General features: G+C 42.4%; 1 protein-coding gene across 1 annotated transcript; it reads right to left on the bottom strand.

Annotated features, from left to right (window-relative positions):
* Positions 1-2,219: 2,219 nt before the first annotated feature.
* On the bottom strand, positions 2,220-20,372 carry tnfaip8l1 (tumor necrosis factor, alpha-induced protein 8-like 1). Its single transcript, XM_072389513.1, has 3 exons — positions 20,068-20,372; positions 5,187-5,466; positions 2,220-4,542 (listed from the first exon to the last, which is right to left on the bottom strand). The coding sequence occupies exons 2-3, from the start codon at positions 5,456-5,458 to the stop codon at positions 4,254-4,256; spliced, it is 561 nt and encodes a 186-aa protein (XP_072245614.1). The 5' UTR covers positions 5,459-5,466; positions 20,068-20,372; the 3' UTR covers positions 2,220-4,253.
* Between the last annotated feature and the right edge of the window lie 753 nt (positions 20,373-21,125).

The following is a 21,125-nucleotide window of genomic DNA, read 5'->3' as shown; positions in this document are numbered from 1 at the left end:
GAAGTTACTTGAGAGCATATTGTTCTGTTATGCAGTATTAAAAGTGAAGTGAGCAGATGCTGCTTTCCCCGAAGTGTCCACTGTTGTGCTGGTGATAATCCTGAGGGGCTCAGGCGCAGTTCTGAGTTCTGTGCGTGTGTGCGTGCCCAGAAGTGTACATTTTGGTGTTGTTTGCTTTTGGATTCCCCTCCGCTGTGCTTTTCATCCTTGAACAACACGTCAGTCAGGTGCTCTCTGAGGACTACAGAGCGAGAAAAGAAGAGGCTGACGTTGGGACATTGAGAAAGAGTAGAAGTGAGGCAGAATAAAGGGAGGACGACATCGAGTTTTTAAAGACTTCTAACTTCCAAGCTGACTGTCATAGCTGTGCTTGCCGGAGGGGAGAGCACCTTTAAGCATAGTGGATGAGTGACTATGTGAAGGGACTACAAAATAATACAGAATAGGAAGCACCAGCTTAGCTGTGCTCTGCCAGCTAACCTACATGAGATTCGTCTTGAGAAAAAGTCTCGGGAGGTGCTCAAAATGACAGCAGAGGCCTTGTGTGAAAGGGGCTTCTCCTTTACAGCAGCACACATTCTGTAATCAGTGTGAATGCAGTTGTTAGTTTGGGAATGCCGGCCTTGACACATTAATTTCCAGAGAGATGAGGCAAAAAAAAACAGACTAAGGGAAAATAAACCTGCGTCTACACCAAGCTGCAGCATAAATAAGCAAATATGTCTCTGCTAATATTCTTTGAAAAACCCAATGAAACAAACATGACAGGAAAAGGCAGTCGAATCATTTTGCTAGTTCTTCTTTAGTGCCACTCATCTTTTGCCTGCTCTCCCAGCCCCTTCTCCACACTCATTAAACCAAAAAGCCTTTCTCTCAGGCTTTGATACCAAAGGAAAATCTAAGAGGACGACTGTGCATTGTTGTGCGAGCACAGACCACAGTGTGTTGTTTGAACACAATGTCCTGTGGTTTGTTTTGTTGCGCACCACCCAGAACTCAAACATTAGGGTATCTGTGCCCTCATTGACATGCAGCCAGACTTTGCAGTGCTATGCCAAAACTAACTGCCTGTATCCTTGCAGGGATAGGCCGTGAAAGTTCTGCTCAGTTTGCCCTTCCTTGCATAGTTGTACATGCAGGCAACAGAGCAAGGGAACCATCCTTTTGTCATTTTCTATCTTAGAGGTAAGTGTGATCCGACAGTCGTCCAGCCCAACAACATTTAGTTGAAATTTGGAGTCAACACCACTGACCATAACTTGATGAGCAGTGCTCGAATGCTCGTAGAAAAAGTAGAAGGTCCTCTGCATGCTTCATCTATCCAGTTCTCTTTTTTAGGATGCAGACCAGCTCCTTGCAGTTACTTCATGATGTAGAAATGATAATTATGCCCCGGTGGAAGCTCGCTTCACCAAAATGTATTAGTGCCCTCATTCACATCCACTGATAATCAAGTCGTGACTGCCCAGAAATTTAAATTTTCAAAGTGTTCTGAAGGAGAAGATAAGCAAAATGTTCAAACTTTTACCAGCCCTCATAAACACTTATTACTTACACTGCTCTCTGCATCCAAGGACGAGCAGAAATTAATCATCCAAGTTGACTTTGCTTTATTCAACATCATAGGATGAAGTTTGTGAACAGAAAATTAAATGCTGAGCTGAGCTGTACTCCTGTCTAGCTTCAGTCTGAACATAGTGCTCTGAAATTACACTCGCAGAAAAAAATGCATGTTAATGGCCATATTAGAGGATAAATGGGCGCTCACTTCCGCAGAAGCCTATCAAGTGTGCTACAGGGAGGACCGGCACATGTGCCGCAGGCCATATTATCATTCCAAAGTCTGAGTAGCAGCAAAGCCAGCGACAGATTAAATCGACTCTGAATGTACACGCAGTAGTTCAAATTAAAGTGCGGCTGAGCCGTTTCAATCTAAAAAAACCAAGAAAAAACAGAAGCACCAAGTCTTTCCGTATTACTCATTTCCTGCCCTACCTTTGACCGTGGCGTGGGCTTGTAGGAAGTGGAAAAAAATGACCCGAGCTCGAATTGTTTTCCAGTCAGACGAGTTTGTTCTTTCTTTTCATGGTTTGCTAACAATGCTGCGATTTGGCCGACTAAATCCAGGTCAGACACTGACACACTGATGGTAAGACACCATGTGCGCGTGATTAAGAAAGAATAAGAACAAAACGCAAGATAATTCTTTTTTAAAATAAAAAAAGCCATTTGTGTAATATTTATTGTACTGGGATACAATACAGAGACACATGAGTGAAAAACAAACAAAAACCCAAAACATTTCACAATGGTAAAAATCCAACATGAAAAGAATGCTTCATGCGAGAGCTTTAGTAAAATAAGTGAGGCTGCGGTAGTGGGCTGTGCTGCTTTTAGACCAACTTATAAACAGAGGGGGATTAAAACTAGCCCTGAGATGTGGATAGAGTGTAGAAAATGGCATAGAAAGACAATTAAAGTGTTTCTAGGAACATAAAGAACGTCAAATCTTTGATGAAATCAAATGGGTCTAAACAGATGAGAATAAAGAAGGTGAAATAAAAACATAACAGAACCACAACAGCCAGCTCCTACTGATCACCAAAAGCAGGAATACAATTATCAAGTGCATAGGGTTAAGCATTCCACTGGAGAAAGAGTGTATTTTGAACAACATCAGTCCTAATTTTCTTTGGCCAAGCTGCTGTGGAAGAAGTTAAAAGTTTCGGCAATCCTATCTGGGAAAGCACAGCGCTTATTACACGGCTCAATTTCCAATTCTCTCACAGGTACACACACACAAACACACACTCGCAGAATATAAAATGAGGCCGCGGCACAAAACAATCTCCCAGACAGACTCTGTGATACAAAAACACATGGACAAAAAGGAAGGACGAGCAATATAGGAGGTTAGTGAGGGATGGTAGTAACTATTCATATCCTGCTTAAAAGGGAAGAAACACAGCATCTTTCACTCCATTAAAGGACCTGCACCATGCAAACAGAGATGTTTATCTCCATCACATTTCTTGAGGCTGCTGTGTGGTGAAATGGAGTGGCTGCTCGACAGAGGCAAGCTCCAGGCCATTATACCACCCCAGAGTCTGGAGCTATAATTGCAGGGGGAGAGTACAATCAGGTACTGTGTTTGTCTCCACTCTAATCACTACAGCCAGCCTGGTCCTCCACACACAGATGGAGCTGCAGTTTTGGGTCAGCCTTTCATCTCACTGCTCATGGGGAGTCATTTTTTTTCCTTTTTTTTCCCAGATCCATCAGAATTTGAACTAAAGTTTCAGAGCTTTTAGGATAAAAACCTGGCAACCAATCTAAATCCAAACCCCCAGCTGACCCAGGGAGCCAACATCTATTATGACAAGTAGTTTGACTGAGCCTGAGCTTAATTCCCCACTGATATAAGACCTCAGCAACCTGTGCACCTGGTGCCACATTGTGCGACTTTCCTGTGGTGACTTTTCCTGACCAGATGAGGATTAGAGCAAGGCAAGAAATTCAAGACGATCAGCATTACACAGTGCAACCACATGCTTTCATGTTTCCTATGACCCAAATACTTCACTTTTGTCGTGGTTGCTAGAACAAACAACTAGAGGTAAAACTGCCTTCAGGTCCCCTAAAACAATAGCGTGGTTTTTCTACAAAGCGCTGTTCAGTGCATGGTGGTAAGAGGGGTAAGATGCAGGCTAAGCAGGATTACTAAACTGCTGTGCTTCACATGGTTTCACAACTGCAGGCAAATACAGTACAGCGCTTGTTTAGGATTGAGTGCAACACTACTTTTAGGTGAAAAAAACCCCACAAGAAACAAACAAAATTATTTCTTTCTTTCTTCGATCCTTGAAAACTTCCTCTCTTGTTGCTTGGCTGCGTCTCTGCGTCTGGATTCATGACTTTGAGTAAGAGAGAGAACAAGCCCCAGCTATTAGTATAAACAAGGTTGTCAAGGCTCCTACCCCTGAATATACTGATAAGAGCATGAAGTTTTACATTCATTTATATGAAAAATAAAGAAAAAACTAAACAAAACATCAGCGGAACATCGTCAACAGGGTCTTTGGACAAACTTAGTAAGAGAATGTCAGTGTTACAGTAACATCTGGAAGGCACACGTGAACACAAAACCAACAAATAGAAAGTACAAATGTTCGTGATTGTCATCTTAAAAAAAGGGAATCCTGCAGGAAAGGCTGACAAGAGGTAAACGTGCTCGATGACGAGGCAAACGGAGGTCAGAGGTTCCCGTCGTCAAGCATCTTGTTGACGCCGTTACAGATCCTCTGCAGGTGGGCGCGATAAACCTCGGAGGGCCCGTACAGAGCCGCCAGGAAGTCGCAGTCGGCGAAGTGATTGAAGACGTGGTTGACCCGCGAGTGGCTCTTGGCCGTCAAGTGGCGCTTGATGGCCTGGTGAAGAAGTTCGCGGCACTCATTCAAAATGGCGCTCATGACGCGGCGGTCAAAGGTGAATTCAATCTGGTGGAAACTGACAGCCGTCATTGCAAGAGTGTGGACCTTCTTCCTGTGAGATGGAGAGAGAGAGAGAGAGAGGAGAGGCTGTCACTTTCTAATTCTGTTCAGAGAAGCAGAAGCGAGTAAAAATAGAAACTACTGTCTTGTGATTTTCTTTGGAATAGCTTCACAGCTTCATTGGATACAGCCCTGTCATGCACAGGCACACATCTCCACGCTGGTAGTCACCACTCTCCAGACTGAGCGCTGACGTCAGCTTCACCAGCCTCCCATGAGTTTCACTGATGTAAAAGTCAATTTCATTGAGCTGCTTCAATCAGCTCACTCACACAAAAAAAATAAAAAAATAAATCACTTGAACAGCAAATTTCTCCAAAACGACATCCTTATTGTTCGTTTTGTCGCCTCCTGATACACAACAACTTTTTCAGCAAAACTTTCAGTCGGTCAGCAGTGCTCCAAGTCAAGCTGCTGCCCGTTGATGGTCGTGGTTCAAATCCATTACACACAAACCTGAGCATTAACGCTTCATTTTATCCAACAACAACAACAAAAATACCTGAAGAGGCTGAAAATCTCCACACACACAGACGTACAAGTACTTTTTTCTCATCTAACTATTTCGGGGGTAAAAAAAAAAAAGAGCCTTCCCTACGATGTTCTACTGTTTCTTCAATGATTCCTCCTGCCCACCTGAAGTTCTCCACCAGGATCAGCTCCTCGCTGTTAAACTGGTTGTTTCTGTAGAGCACGCCCAGCTTCACTACCATCTTGATCAAGTTCTTGATGATCTTCTGGGACTCTTTGCGGTTGCGGGTGTACTCCTTGGTGACGCGGTACAGCTCGTCCAGCACTTCGCTGCTGGTGTCGTCTATGAAGAGGTTGGCCACGCTCTTGGTGGCCATCTTGCTCATCAGCTTCTTCTGCGCCTGGAGGGCTAAGCTCTTGGTGCTGAAGGAGTCCATGCTCGAGTCTGGGAAAGAGCAAAGAGAGGATGGCAGCCTTGTTAGAAGGTTTTACTTCACAGAAATATTCTTCCTTACAGGTGAGACCTCTGAAATGATGAATGAAAAGCGGGTTTGTTCGCTGGTTCTCTACATCTTACATAAAATTAGAAATTAAAGGAACCTTTCCTTAGATATCTCCTTTGACTATGTCTATGCTACACTGGCAGCCAGCAATGTGTGAGGCTATTATGAATAAGAGCTGTCTCTTTTATCAGATAATGAGTCATGGCAGCTGTCAAATTACTCCCAGTCCCCTCTGGCTTGGAGCCTGCAAGGTAGTTAAAGAATGTGTCATTGCTCGTGTAGGAGGAAAAGTCAGTTACAAAGAAGCCAATGTAATGTGAACGTCTCATCAGCTGACTCCATCCAGAAAACAAGGTGTTCATGCGTGCATGACAGTGAGCTGGAGTCAGACTCCCAGCTCAATCACTGCATGCGTGTGGCTTGATTTATGCATGATACCAACTGAGGTGACTCAGCTGCGCCCGTGATAGAAGCTCATAAATAGTGGGAGGTCACGGGGGCTGCCGGTTTTCATAACAGGTTTATATATTCCTCTTTTTTTTTAAAATTAAATAAAAAGAATCCATTTTCCTCTGCACTCCCTTCTCTAACCTTCACAAATCTGTGAGGATCAGCTGGGAGATACACAAGCGTAAAAAAACAACAAAAAAAAACTGTTTTCCCACAGCAGCCTGCCCTTCTAATACCAGAGCGGGACGAGGAGGGAGCAACCGGAATACGGTTGACTTTAATCTTGCATGTTTTCAGAGATGTAGTCTCACAGAGACAAAGTTGACAGATAGGTGATAGGGTTTTTTTCTTTCCTGGTAAACTCTTTCAGTATGACCACGATGTTGTCGCCGAAAGGCTTGATGAGCATGACGTTTATGTGACTCATGCAATATGGAGTCTACCCACTTCCACCTAATTGATCACCAACTGAAATCTAAGAAGGAGGCGATAGCTTCCGCCAACATAATCAAAACAACAAATGAGGACGTATTATTGGCAGAATGGTGATTAATCTCTCCAGTAGATTTTTAGAGGCATGCAGAATCAATGCAAAAATGCATTAAAGCTGTTCTGTTGGCACATAGTGGCCCAACACCTCTCTCGGATGCTTTATGCAGGTTTTTCCCTTAATTTGTCACCAGCCGGTTTATCTGCGAAAAACAATTAAACGCAGGGAAGGAAAGCAGCCCTTTCGAAAGCTGGAAACGGACACCGTTTTGGCATTTTCAGTCACAGCTCCAGGGATGATGACACAAATCTGTCGGGATGAAATATCTAAACAACATATAGAGCCTTCCAGAAGTTTTCTGGAATTTGACGCCACCAGGATGCTCAAAATGTTTTTTTTATTTCAAATTTAAGCCATTTAAGATGGATTTTGAATCACCGGTGTTGTCCTTACATCAACAACTCTACCTTGCTGAATACTTTAATACAAACACATTGAAACTAATAACTGGTGACCATTACCTCGGTGTGGCGTCAGCTTGCTTGAACTACCATTAGGAGCAGACTGGAGTGATTGTGGTAGCTTTCAGCCAAACAATTAGACTTGTTGCCTAATCATTGCTTCACATGATTGATTTTAATTATCTGGTTTGGCAAAAGTCTAGCTGCAGTTTTTTTTTTCCCCCCAATGAATTATGTAAAAATATAATGAAAGGTTGATGAAACAATGATGCACCCTCCTAAGTGCTGCTCAGAATGTTCTGAGTGTCAGGCGAGGAGGGGTATCCACTGAAACGTGTCCTAAATGTCCGACAATGTGTCCATACCAATGATTACAAGCTGGAAATGCGTCTCCGATTCTCACCTTTTAAAAGAAAAGTCGTAACTTTGCCAATTTTACCTCATTTCATCTTCGAGTCCCCATGAAAGCTCATTCACTGTTTTATGTTTTTATGTGATGTGCCTCAGGCTACATGTCACCTACACGCTGGCAAATTGCTTAAATGAAAATCTAAAAGTAAAGCAATAATTTCCAGTTGAGCCATAGTCATCTCTGGAAAAAAACAGTCATAAATCTTTCTACACGGGGGTGCTTGCACCATCTTTGCATCCAATGAAAGGCTATTCTGATTTAAATTCAAACAAAAGCTCAGACCTGTTGTGCTGACCAATCAGGAAATATATGTCTGAAGGCACTTCAGTGGCCATCTATATTTCAAAAAGGGCGCCGTCGTGATTCAGCAAAGTGGCAAAACAGCAGTTTCTTCCATTATAGAGGCTTAAAAACAGGATAATTGACAGAATGAAATGATTTCAGTCATTAAAAGCAGCACTGATTTTTCTTTGAAATGCCTAATCAGTTCATACACACACCGTTTTGTCCGAAGACTAAACCTGTTTATTTGAGCTGATCAAATTTAGAATCGTTTTGGCATCGCAACTGAAACTCAAAACGGCCTCAGTTCCTGTTTTGAATAAATATCAAACAATGCCAATCCAAAGAGTGGGGAAATTTAGGAAGTGATGAAATACACACAAAAATAAGGGAAACATCTTTGTAGCTCAGAGGAAAACAGAAAAATAAAGCAGACTCAACTAACAATTAGGATTTTCTTAATAAGTCTCAGACGGGCAAAAATACACTGTAATATGTGACTGCCACAAAAAGTTTGAGTAGAAGAGCCCCATTCACATTATAATGGGACGCTAATCTCTATGAGATATGACTTCACATGAAAGAAGCTCCGACGATTAACCCCAAAGGCAAACTGTTGCTCCTGGTGCAGGAGAGTAATTACGATCCAAAGCAGGAGGCATAGTATTAGTGCAGCGGACAAAGAGCTACGACAATTCCCTGCTGAGTGACTTGTGATCTTAGCCATAGCTGGTCCTTAAAGGCAGCGAATCGGCTGCTGCAGTGTGTGACTTTCATTGCTCTCTTTCTCCCCGTCTGCAATGCCTCTCTAAGAATATCAATAAGACTCCTTAGAGAGCATGTCAGCAGGAAGCCTCCCAGAAAGATGAGGGTGAGCAAAGACCGAGGCAGCGAGATGGAAGGCAAAAAAAAAAAGAAAGAAAGACTTGAGGTGCGATACATATATCAATCCTGAAACATCAAGGAAATCTACGGCAGGATGAGAGGTCATTTCTATAGCCTAATGCTGAATATGGTGTTTGGCCTCTCGTGTTGCAGGTGCTGGACGATTAATCGGGCCTCTGACTGAGCTGATCAAGGACCGCTGGCAGAACTTCATCGACTGTTTCGACGTGGTTGTAACTAACTCACCAAGCCGCAATCCCCCTCTGATGCAATGTGTGTGAAATGTATAACAAGGATAGAGATACTAAGGGGGGGTTGAAATCATTATTTCTTTGGGAGTCTTCTTCACTAAGTCCATTTGGTCAACTTCTGTAGAAGAATCACTTTAGACAAAGAGGAGTCAGCATCCCTCTCTTCCACTCTCTGAAGGATGTGGATCAGTCTTGTATGGATAGATAATGGGAGGACCACTTCCTTAAATTGAGAAGAGATTTCATAGTGCTCATTAAATTCCACTCTCGTCAGGGACCGGAGCCGTTTTAGCTGTCAACTGTGTAGCCTGATGGTGCGCAACAAAGAAAGGGAAAGAATGAGGGAGGGTGGAGTGCTTGACTTTCATAGCCGTGTATACACAGTTCAAAAGCAAATAACTGTCTGTTTATCTGATTGTGACCTCCCTCAAGGCTGAAGTGTGACATGCAGCGTCCCCAACCTTCACCCTGCTAGGAATAGCATCATCGTAAAATGTTAAGTGAACGATGCAGCGATCTCGAAACATTCTTTAACACATTGGAATTTTTTCTTCTTTTTTTTTTTCCTGTTTAAGAGTGAAAAGAACAAAAAAAAAAAGAAGGAAGAATGCAAAAGTCTGGGCATCTCCCTAAAGATTTCAGTTGTAAGGTAACTTTTATAAGACAGAATCCTTAATCCTCGGCGCTCTGGGGGCTACAAAGTATTCAGAACCAGTCCACAAATGACCACCGACTCCCAGGGGACAAGACTGTGGCTGTGACAACTGCAACGGTTGGCATTAGACTACATCCTGCCGGCTTTGTTTGCTCACCATTTCTGATAAGCACAATCAGAGCACACATCTCTTTTTTATTCACTAGTTGTTGCCGTCACGAACAGAATCAGACATGAGAAAACCGCAGTACCTTCATTGAATAGAAGGACATGCAGCTGGCTGTTGAGATCCCATCAATGATCATCAGAGCTGAAGCTGATAAATACCATGGGACAGATTAAACATTTCCCACTGCTCTCAAAAACCAGATGTTACAGGGTGTCAGTGGGTATTTATGACCTGTGTGAAAAGGGCTTTAGCTTATTTGATCCACACCGTGTTCGCACTTATTATTCAAAAAACCCAGATGGTACAAATCTCAAAGCTTTAGAAAAACTGACTCATTAAACCTCCTGAGCATGTTGATGCCCACACAACACAAGAAAGCCTAGAGAAGACGTGGTTTCAGCCATTTGTTTCCTAAATTCCACAAAAAAGGTCAAATCTAGAGGACAAGAAAACTAGCCGAGGGAACTGCTCGTCGGATTGGGATTTCGTGGGAACAACACCTCTCCAACTATTACGGTGGCGGATCAGTCATGCTTTGGGCTTGTGTTGCAGCCAGTGACGTAAGTCTTTGGCTGGCAACGAGAAGAGTGAATTCAATTAGATTACAGAATTTGGTTAGATAGCTGAAAATGAAAAAAAAAAAAAAATAGAGCCTGAAAAGCCAGATAACGATTCAAAACGCCACCACAAAACCTACAATGGACTTCATTAAGAGGCACAAGTTGAAGGGGATCCCACAGTTTCCCAACTTGAACATCATCAAAAATCATCTAGTTTTGTTACTTTGGAAACATACGGGAACTAAAAAAAGAATCCTTCTCGCTTAAAATATTGATAGCAACGGCTTCTAACTGCTTACCAGGATGTAACAATCTACGCCTGCTCAAGAAGACAAAGCTCGCCAGTGCTGAAGGGCGTAGCAGAACATACAATAAGGGGAAGAAGTGGACTGCGTACATATTTACAGAAAACAGTAATGGCTACTATTTATCTTCACTTTCTACACCCCACATTGTCAAGTTGTTGTCGAGGTGTTGCTTGATTTGGAGAACTTCAGAAGACAAATAAGAAGAAATTGTGAGTGACGTGGTAAGTTTCCCCATTTGCTCTCCGTCAACAGTGCCGCCTCCCTTCGTCCGCACTCATTTGTTTTGCACAGCATCCAATCTGTGAGCTCTCTGACAGACGCAACGAGAAGTTGAGTCGGCTGACAAGAGATGTCAGCGGAGTCCGAAAGTACGAGAGACAGACGTCCGCAGACAACCCAGCGGCCAATTGTCAGCTTGATGTATGAGGTCCCAAACAGAGCCCAAGCACTTATAAGGATGGAGAGCATCCGACCTGTTTTGCCACGGCAAGAAAACTTAAAACTCTGCGAAAACACTTTCAAGGGACAAGTGTTGAGTGATGAAAACCTTTCGATTCTTTTTTTTCGTGACTGCGTAACAATGAAGCGGTGAGTGCTGAAACTTACACGGCCTGTAAAGGGCAGCGCACGCGAGACAGCGAATCCAATCCTGACACAGCGGCACCACAGTCGTTATAGAGGCAACATTTGAATGGATTTAAAGCAAAATAAGACATGACATGGGAAAAAACACCTGACAGCTATTGTGGACATGACGAGCCACGGTGATCGGTGCCTACAGCTCACACACACTGAATCCGTGCACTCACCCACATGCCCATACAAATTACAGAAAGGCCTGGTTTGCCTAACAACTGAAAATGAAAAGAAAACAAAGACAGATTGCTGCAGCCAATAGCTCAGCACTTATAATTAGAGCAGCTAGACAAGCTAAAAGCTCATATAGTCGCTCAGAACAAGCTGGCATACACACACAAAGATAGAAAAGCTCAGAGATGACTCATGGAAATGAAACCGGACCACTCGCAGCGTTCGATGGATGTCTTATGACAGTGAGGGAGCCTGGGTAATGGAACCAGGGACTCTGTCACTCTCCTGCAGGTAAAGACAGCCTTGTCAAACCAGTGTGACAGCACAGCTGAGGACCTGAGCTTAAGAGAGGCCACAATGATGGCGAAATAACCTCTTCTGTAGTGGCTGGAGGAATGTGCAATCTGAAACCCAGATGGGTATTTTAATCCCCCCTAATCTATTTGATCCGTCTATTTGAGTTTCCGGTAACATAAAACCCGACGTCTGTGTTGTGGACACTAAATGTCTTTCCATTTCATTCAGATGACACTTCCTATTAGTTGCCACTTGCATTTAGACTCTATGAAGAGACCGTTTTGACACTGACGCAGTGAATAGGAGCTGGAAAAAGGTCTCCATCTTGCCGCCACAAACCAAAATGTTTTAGATCAATATCTTTGATGAATTCTCAATGATTTTCGATCAGTCACTCAACATGTTCACATGACACTATACTGAAACTAGTCTTGGTGTTAGTCAGACCAAAACCGGATTTTTTTTGGTTTCTTTTGTCAGACAGCTAAACACCAGTGAAGTTAACTTTAAGAATATGTCTGCACAGTGAATCCAGCCACACTTGCATGATGATCTCCCACAGAGCAACGCTTTCTCACATAATCCACAGACTTGGACATACTGCTGTGCCCATCCTGTTCATGTAAGGTGGGGCAAGGAGGGTGGTCCAACTAAACAGCCAAGTCGAGCTGTAACTATAGCCCAACTCGAGTGTGCATGTTGACGTGCTGAGTGCATCTGTCCAAAGAGCTGCCATACTCCTAAACATTAACATATCAAAGCTCTGTAAGCGTGGCACTGGTTTTCTAAAGGCTGGAATGAATGAAGGCTCTGCATCGACTGACAGCCACAATAAAGCTGACGGGTGACAGGTGTGGAAAGGTTGGAAGCTGGATCTCGACAGCTTTGTGGATGCTGATAAAAGTCAGCATAAAGAGAAAAAAAAAACAACAACAACAACAACAACAAAGTGTTTGCACAGTGCTTCGCCAACATAAGCTGCTAAAAAAGCTTTGGCCCGGGATTGAAAAACTTCCCATGACACTTCATCCTCCAAGTGATTGGTTCAACAAGCAGAAAATGTCATGACTTTCATACTCCTCAGGGATTTTGTTTTTCGTCACGTGGATTGGAGCAATGTGAGCCCGAGAGAGACGACTCCATCTGCAGAGAAAATCCTCCTTCTCCATCCATCCTGCTTTAGGATTGAGGCAGGGGGGGGGATCACTGAAAAGACAAATCTTTGTACAATCACGCAACACTACACAAAAAAGCCATATAATCCACTCTTGGTTTTAGCCCTTTCACATTTCAAAAGCATGGGTCACGAGAGGTCCAAAACAAACCAAACAAACAAAAATAAACGGAGATGTCACCAGTAACCTTTAGCGCGTGTCAGCCTCCCTAAACACCGGGAATACCAGGAACCTATGAGCCAAAAAGAATACATCTAAATGAATTTAAATAAATAAATGAAAACCCTTCAAACACTACCAGCCCAAACAGAACCGCTTACTTGTTTTACAAATCAATCAAATGGAAGACAAGTCATCATTAATCATTCATAGTTTGGAGTTTAACCTCAAACTGGTTGCGTTGTCTTGTTAAACTAACAGAAAATATTCACAATTTTTGCAAAAGTAACAGATTCTAAGCCCATCCTGAACAGGCTCTATGTAGTACAATCCTCGCCAAAGTACTGGTTCATCTTCCTTTGATGTAGAATCAGCCGGATATTAAGTGCTTGACCTCTGCATAGAAACCTTTTTGCAGCATATATTCTAAACCTTAACGCAGCAGCAAACAGTAGCTTGCTGCGTGGAGTTACAGCATTGCATTTGTGCGTTTTCACACGTTAAGTGCATGCGAGTCTTCGCAATGCGGCACGGATCAAAATGAGCCGCGTTATTTGATTTAAGTGTCCCTGAAAAAGCGACTCTTCCACCAGAGTCAACCGTTTTCTCTCATCTATGAGCTGGTTGAAGGGCTCCAAGTTAGCTTCAACCTTCGCTTGAAGCTGCATTTGTTGCAACACTCAGTGTCTTTCAATTGTCCTATACTCAACCTTTAATGGTTCACGCGTCTGAATTAAACTGCCCGAGCAACAATACTACCGAAATTATTTACTGCTCCCTGAAATGCTGTTAAGGCAGCACTGTGAGTTTCCTGAGAAGTGGAAGAGGAAACTAATTTAGCGGTTGAACAGTAGAAAAAAAATGACCTCATACAGTCTGTTTGTGAGCTCTTTTCTTTGGCCTTGTTGATGAAATGGGGTTAAAGAAAGGTGGTAGGAGACATTCATAGGGACTGAAGAGAGGAATGGCCATGCTGCAGTGGGTCTGCGGCACTGAAACTACAAATGTTCAAAAAGTGCTTCGTATGCGTCGTCCAATGCAATCTCATCACGATGTTAGGCAGAGACTTTAACACGTTTGTGCTGTGCATAATAAGTTATACTATTCTACTTTATTATCACGTAACTGAAGAAAGATTTATTTAAAAAAGGGAGGCAGAAAAGTTGCCTCAGGCTACTCAGACCCACACCCCCGTTGTCATATTTATCCTTATCCAGTACGACTGGATAAATATAATCAAGCTTTGGTTTAAAAGTTGCGGTCATATGGAACTGTGCGATGGAATTACAGCCTTTCTTTCGTAAAGGAGGGTCCAGCGTTTCTGTTGCTAAAAGAGATAATTAAAACAATCGGTGGTGCCCTTTTTTTCTCTTGGTATTTCAGATAATTCAAACAGCTCTTTTCATGGCTGCTGCTTAGATACTTCCAGGTCATTTTGCACTAATTTTATGTGATAATTTGATTTTATCGATTCATTTAAAGTTCAGGCCTCGTCCTCCCCCCTGTGTTTAATTCCCGAAGAGACACAACGACATGGCAAGAAAGCAGGGAAAAGTTTGAAAAAATTTGTCTCTTTGACTCCAAAATCCCCCGCTAACACTGGAGGAGGGAGGAGAGCACCTAAATGCACAAATGGATAGCTCGGGCGCCTGGCCTCAGTAGGCACCACAATGCCAAGGCCGTGGATATCTTGGAGGAAGCTGCAGGGAACGCTGTCGTCCAGTCGTCCCTCCACACAACCTCGGATGCTTTGAACACAGACTACAAAACAGGGGTATAAATAGAATCTCAAGTTTGGTTTTAGTTATGTTTACAAAAGGGAGCTGACCTATTTTTCTAATAGCATCCAATCTGTTAAGTAATTATTCAGCATATACACACACACACACTTGTAAAGAATAGACACTTCCGTGTTTTGAGTGAGTTTGACGGTGCCCCGTGTCGCTGTCAGAGATTTGTCCTCATTTTCTTGGAGGTAAATTTTCCCGATGGTGAAATTAGGTCCTTGGTAATAAGGACATAGTTTGACAAGTTGGTAAAAAGCTCGTAAAGAAAGTAAACTTTCTGTTTTCGGTGGCGGCGCCTTCCTTTGTTCAGATTAATTCCCTTCAAACAAGAAACAAGATGAAAAAAAGTTGAAATTCAATGATCCCAGAGGGAGAGAAAAAATATCTTTCTAGGATAAAAGCAGAACTTGCTCTGAATAATTCCTCCATCATTTATACTTTGTTTTTTTTTAAAGAAAATAAAAAAGGTACAAAAAAAAAGAAAACAAACCTAAAATTTAGCTCGAAGAGAAAAATGAATAAATAAAACCTGATTTTTCTGTTAATCCTTACAGCCAAACCGCACAGGACCTTATTTGCTGGGCTTCGTTCTAAAGCTTCTAACAGCCTGTATTGTTAAGAGTAAAAACACGACCCTGACTGTGGGAAGTAGCTGGAGTTCATGATTGTATTCAGGTTATTGTTGACAAGGAAGCTTCCTTTTGCACTCGTTTGTCTTTGTGGGGGAGTAATCTACCTTGACAGACAATTCGTTCTATATATATATACACACACACACATACTGAATGGGTTGTGACTGCTGACATGTTGTATAGTAAACTGCTTGTCCAACAGTGGAAGTCCGCTCACACACCGTGAATAACAAACCGACATATTGAGCTTGCTGGGATGCCGGCATATGAGCAAATATCCTGTTCCCAGCTGGGAACCCGAAGCTAAAATATAGGTTTCAACACCAGTTGCTTTTGTTTTAGCTATGAACCAATCTACTGCACATTTTGGACCAGCGTGTCCACTGCAACAGAAGTGTCTACATCTTTAAATGTACAAAAACCCATGCAACATAAACTACTATTGAGAATACCATATAACAGATACTGTCATCAGATTCCAGGAGGATGTTTATCTGCTGCTTTATGGAGCTAAAACTTCAGGTTAATGTTTGGCCTTTTTGCCTATTGACCAATTACAGCCACTCGCCAAAAGAGTCGCTGGAAGTTTTTTTCTTCAGCTCTTTTCAGAGGTTGACAGTCATTTTGGAGCCCAGTATTTGTTGGGCTTTCGCATTAGTATTTGGAATCATCACTCGTGCGAGCAAACAGAACAATGTAAACACCTTCCGACATGACACAAAGCAGCGGCGAGAAACAGAACCAAACGAGACCTACCATGATAAGAACTATAAAGGCTCCATTTATCGTGGGGCTGTAAATTGGGCTCAGTGATGTCACACTGTGTACACACTCTAGATGTGATGGATTTGCTTTCCGCCATCTGGTTAAACTTTCCACGAGTAAAAAGATAAACAGAAAACAGCCAAGGTGCGAAGCCTGGAGTCTATGGGACCACTATTCTCCCTTCTCTTGCATCACAGAGCTGCAAGTGCAAACAAACTAACAAGACAGCTGAAATACTTTTAAGTCTGAATATTACACATATCGCCGGGATCATTTGGGGAGAAATCTCAAATCAAGCAACTTCTTTCTATACAGATTTTCCCCAGCTGTATGATATAATCTGCCTCCACTTAGAGATACAATAGACAATCCTGGTTGTTATATAAGGTACATCCGTGCTTTGTATTCTGAGAGGACCAGCAACCACTCAAATGAGCTGCACTGCTGGAACCACTTTACTGCTGGGGAATCAACAGCAGGATTTCAGGACAAGCACACGCTGCAGTTTCATCTTTCATCAAGTTTTGTAGGGCTTGTCTCCCTCTTCTCTTGAGATGTTGCGTAACAGAGGAGCTGCTAATGGAATAGCTGGACCTAGAAACAAGTGCGTTAACAACAGTCTCCAGCAGGCATATGAGTCTGGAACAATCTTCATGCACGCTCGTCTAATTGAGAATCTCTGGCTTGGGTCATAACTGCAATCTAAACAGAGACGACGCATGCACACTGGCGAATGCAACATGTGTTCTTTGGACGCAGTAAATCTCTGCATGGTGGTAATGTGCATTCACAGACCCACGACGTTCTAACACAGCCACTGCAAAGACTTCTGCAGAGAGGAGCCAATCAATGCCTAGGCCTCAGAAACGATGCCCTAATCTACCCTTATTAAAAAATATATAAAAAAAAAAAAATCAGTTTTCTTAGATCAACCAGAAACCGCTGAACAATTAATAATTAACACATCGAACACATAATGGATCTTATTTTAATAATTCAGCCTGCCAATTTGGACTAAAATAGACTGGAGGCTAAGAGCAGTCAGCTTTGGTGCAACAGGTTCGGAGAAGAGGTGTGAAAGCAGGATAAAGGCTGGCCTCAGCACATGCAGTGAGAGACAGTGGCCGTGAGCTTAATTTAGGAACATCAGTCAGTGTTAAGCATGTGTAATAAGGCTGGGGATACAGTAACTGCTGCACTGCCTGGGGGCCAGCACAGCCTTCACTGACACCAACATTTGTTCTTGCATTAAAATGCAGAAGTGAATTGTTGCTTAATGGTTACAACTGAGCTCATTTGGTAGAAAAGGTGAAAGAAAAACAAAGAAGCAACACTTTATTTCACTTTAACTGCCATGTTGAAGTTTTAATTATACATTATTTTCAATATAATCAGCATCATAACAGCACTGCGGAACGACGCCAGACACAATCAAGGTGCTAATGTGTGCTTGAGCTATGACTGATGTCTGGGCCTTTGACATTTTAATTAAGGCCACCATCAGAGCAGGACGCATTATGACTAATTTTGCTCACCTGAAGCCCAGAGAGCATAATTTGTTAACTCAGTATTTAATAAAGTGACAAATTCAAGTGTGCTTGGCTGCAAGAGCAGCGGGGATGGTGATCAGTGGAAATCTCAGTGGAAGGGGGAAAGATATGAGAGGACAATGCGAGTCAACAGATGACTGAATAGAAATCTAGAACGAGTTCCGTCCATCAGCAGACAAACTCACTCAGTCATCATTTCAAACAATGTCGTGATGTTAGCTTGTTGTGGCGCCCCGCACTTTCAGGTGAGGCTGAGCTGTTTGATGCTTCCAGAGGCCACCTGTGCAGCTCAGCTGAACTTTGTAACCTGGCAAAAGAAGGTCAAACACCTCTCTTCTCTTGTTAATGAGTAACCATGGATTCTCCTCAGCGGGAACAACTTTGTCTCTAGGATTACTGCGGCAATTTTGAGTTCTGCCCTTAATAACACTGCATGGGGAATGTTGCACAACGTGACTGTATTGTCCTCTTCTCAAAGACACTCAGAGGGGAACCGCACGGATACGGTTTCACTGAAATATACATAGATGAAGCTTACCAGCCTCTGCTTAATCCTGCTGTGCAAGTATTGCTGTATTATTTATCATCTCTCGAAACCATTTTTTTTTGCTGAAACAATGCTTTTGTTGAAATATGCAATAAATGGGACTTTCATTGTGAGGCATTAGCTTCTCTATTTATTTCAACTGCTGTCTGAGGCAAGAGGAATACATGTGAATCTTTGAAGGAACTAGCCGTTATTTTCACCATCGATAAGCTCAATAATCCTCTTCAGTTGCAGCTTTTAAAAAGATGCAAATACATTAACAAATCAACAGTTGGGAAGTTGAAAAGCTGACATCTTCCAGCTGCCACTTGTCACATCAAAAGTCCAAGATGCAAAAGGGGCATTTTTTCCTTGAAAAAGTAGTCGAGGTGTGCTGTCTCAGATCAAAAATCATTAGGCAACTTTACCATTGCATATTACATAAAACACCATTCTGCAATTACTCTGATCTTCATCGTCCCTCCGCTCATTGGCTGGCTGCTGTTGCTACCAATAACAGAGACAAAGGAAAACCAGGCAACTAAAAGACAGTGGGTCGGGAGAAAAAGAAGAAAAAAAAAAAGCCAAATCACTTCACCTGTGACACAGCTTATACAAGGGGCGAGTCAAACTCTGAGACCAAATCACAGGCCATAATTCATTTGACATGTCTGTCTGGGCTGTGCATGATAATGTGTGCCGCTACCTGCCAGAGCCCCAACTGCACAGTGGGGCCCATTCATTCACACTCCAGCCTTGTTATGGTGAAAGATTTTACAACGTAAACACAGCGATACGTTGCAACACATGCCACTGTTTGCATAAAATATGCGTTCAACTTTTGCAGCCTTGCTTTGAATATCCTACGGATTAGCCCTGAAAGCACAGAGGAGGATTATTAGGTGTTCAAAACTAGCAGAGATGACAATCGGTGTCTAATTTTTCTTTTTTTTTTACTATGACAGGAAAAAAAAAGAAAGGTTGTCTCAGTTGGTCATAATCGTGTGTGGTGGGCTTTAATTAGCTTGAACAACAGGACAAATAAAACACATTCAAATTAATTTCTTATCAAATCCAACAAAAAAAACAAAAAACCAGTCCCTTTCATGACTGATATTTATATACACTCAGTAGTGTACGCCTATTTATTGCTTACATAACTCTTACCATGAAAGGTTATCAGAATGAGGAACAAGCTTTCAAAATACAACTTTAACCAGTGGTTTCAAACCCTTTGAAAGATGTCTTTTTAAAAAAAATCATTTAAAAAAATGAATTTAAGTCCCATTTAAGTCGTTTTCAGCTCAACCAAATAGCGGCTTTTAACCTGTAAACTTCTCACAAAGCGTCTTTTCAAGAAAAGCTCAAATAATCAAAGTTTTACTGTTTTAATCACTTTAATGCCTTTTAGTTCCCCGAAAGGTCGTGAGTACTTACGTCATTGAATTTGATTTACACAGGCACAAGTGGACCTGCCATTGTGGCATGATTTACAGCTGCTTTTGTCACACAGTAGCACACTGAACAGGTGACTAGTGCCTTTTACCAAGTGAGTCAATAAGCCTGATTAGTGACGGATATTATATATTAAAATGAAGCCATAACTAGCTGCTGGGAGCTGTCTTTATCTAAATGCTATCTGCACCCACTGATTGACCGTTACTTCCGCTACGTTAAACATGGCGTCTGTCAAATTAAGAAAGATAAGTGACCGGAGAAACGTAACCGTTCTCACCAAAATTTATCTTAGTTCTTAAACCAAGACTTAGCCGCTCAGTAAAACTGTCACATTGTTTGAGTCGGGGGTGATTTGGTGAAAGGCCTCTGATAAGAGACCGTTAGGGGTTTCTGTTTGAAGACATGTTTCGTTAAAAACCTGTGAACCGTTAAGATTCACCGGGCCAACGTCATAAACTCACCTTCCTCTCAGCCTCAGTGGGACACTGTAGCGTTCAGCCAGCGAGATGACAAGTTAATCTGTGCAAAGTAAACTCAAGTCTTCATCCTTGCAGTGGGACAAGTCGCCTCACAACATTCCCTTCCTAATGTCCACTTGTTTCGCTGGATTTCGGCTGTAAAATCTCTCTCCTCACCGCTTGTCTTTTGTTCTGTCACCGTGTATCGGGCGCAGATGTGTGAATTATTAAAAAGACTGTTTTCTTCCCTCGGCTGCTGCGGGGATCGGTTACAAGTTTGCTGTTGCTGTAACCAGATTCCTCCTCCTCCGCCTTGTAAAAAAAAGTTTCAAACTTGAGGGGGGAACCTGGAATTCAGCTGACTGATGTTAGCTTGGGCCAATGAAGACACAACGACGGGAGTGAACCAGCCCAATCAGACGTAAAGAAAAGGCCATTTACAGCCAGGACATTCCCTGCCCCCATTAGGGTTTCCAGTAATTATCCACGTCCAGGTCCCAGTCCCAGGGTTGAAAATTTCCCAGAGGAAATGGTGCGAAGGAACAATGAACAGGAACTGTGGGGAGCAGCTTCTCGGTCATGAACAAATTTATGGCTTGTTAAATTAAGTAAAATACTGTGGAACTTGAATTTACACCGACATTTGCTGATTTATGACAAAACATCATCGTCTTTAAAGAGAAAACACTTAACAGCTGATACAGTTGACAGAGAAAAAGGGATGAAAAAACAGCGGATGTTATGAGGACAGAGGAAGTTTTTCCTCATCAGTCTAATGAGACGACGGAAATTCCCGAGGTCATATCCTTCTCGCATTGTTTGTTTGCAGTTTATTTTGCAGATATATTGTTTCTGGCATGTGTCCGCCATTTTTTGTTTTCTTTATGTTTTAGCCATGCAACTAAGGTCATTTCAGGTGTTAGTTCTTATCCCATATGCTCAACCACTTACTCTTGCCAAATACTTAGTGTATAGGTTCATGCACGTCTGTCATAATTAAAAAAAAAAGACACCTGCAGTGGTGACATTGACCTATAGCGCCCTCTACTGATATAAATAGT

Source organism: Leuresthes tenuis, unplaced genomic scaffold (assembly GCF_036924035.1).
Source record: "Leuresthes tenuis unplaced genomic scaffold, fLeuTen1.0.hap1 SCAF_7, whole genome shotgun sequence".
Lineage (NCBI taxonomy): Eukaryota > Metazoa > Chordata > Actinopteri > Atheriniformes > Atherinopsidae > Leuresthes > Leuresthes tenuis.
The sequence above is the reverse complement of the archived record's forward strand: the minus strand, read 5'-3'. Positions and strand labels throughout refer to the sequence as shown.

Bases quoted from the DNA above. Each gene is read 5' to 3' on its own strand.
- tnfaip8l1 (XM_072389513.1), bottom strand. From the start codon at position 5,458: ATGGACTCCTTCAGCACCAAGAGCTTAGCCCTCCAGGCGCAGAAGAAG. The intron at 4,543-5,186 runs GTGGGCAGGAGG...TCCATCTCACAG, and splicing joins ATCCTGGTGGAGAACTTCAG to GAAGAAGGTCCACACTCTTG.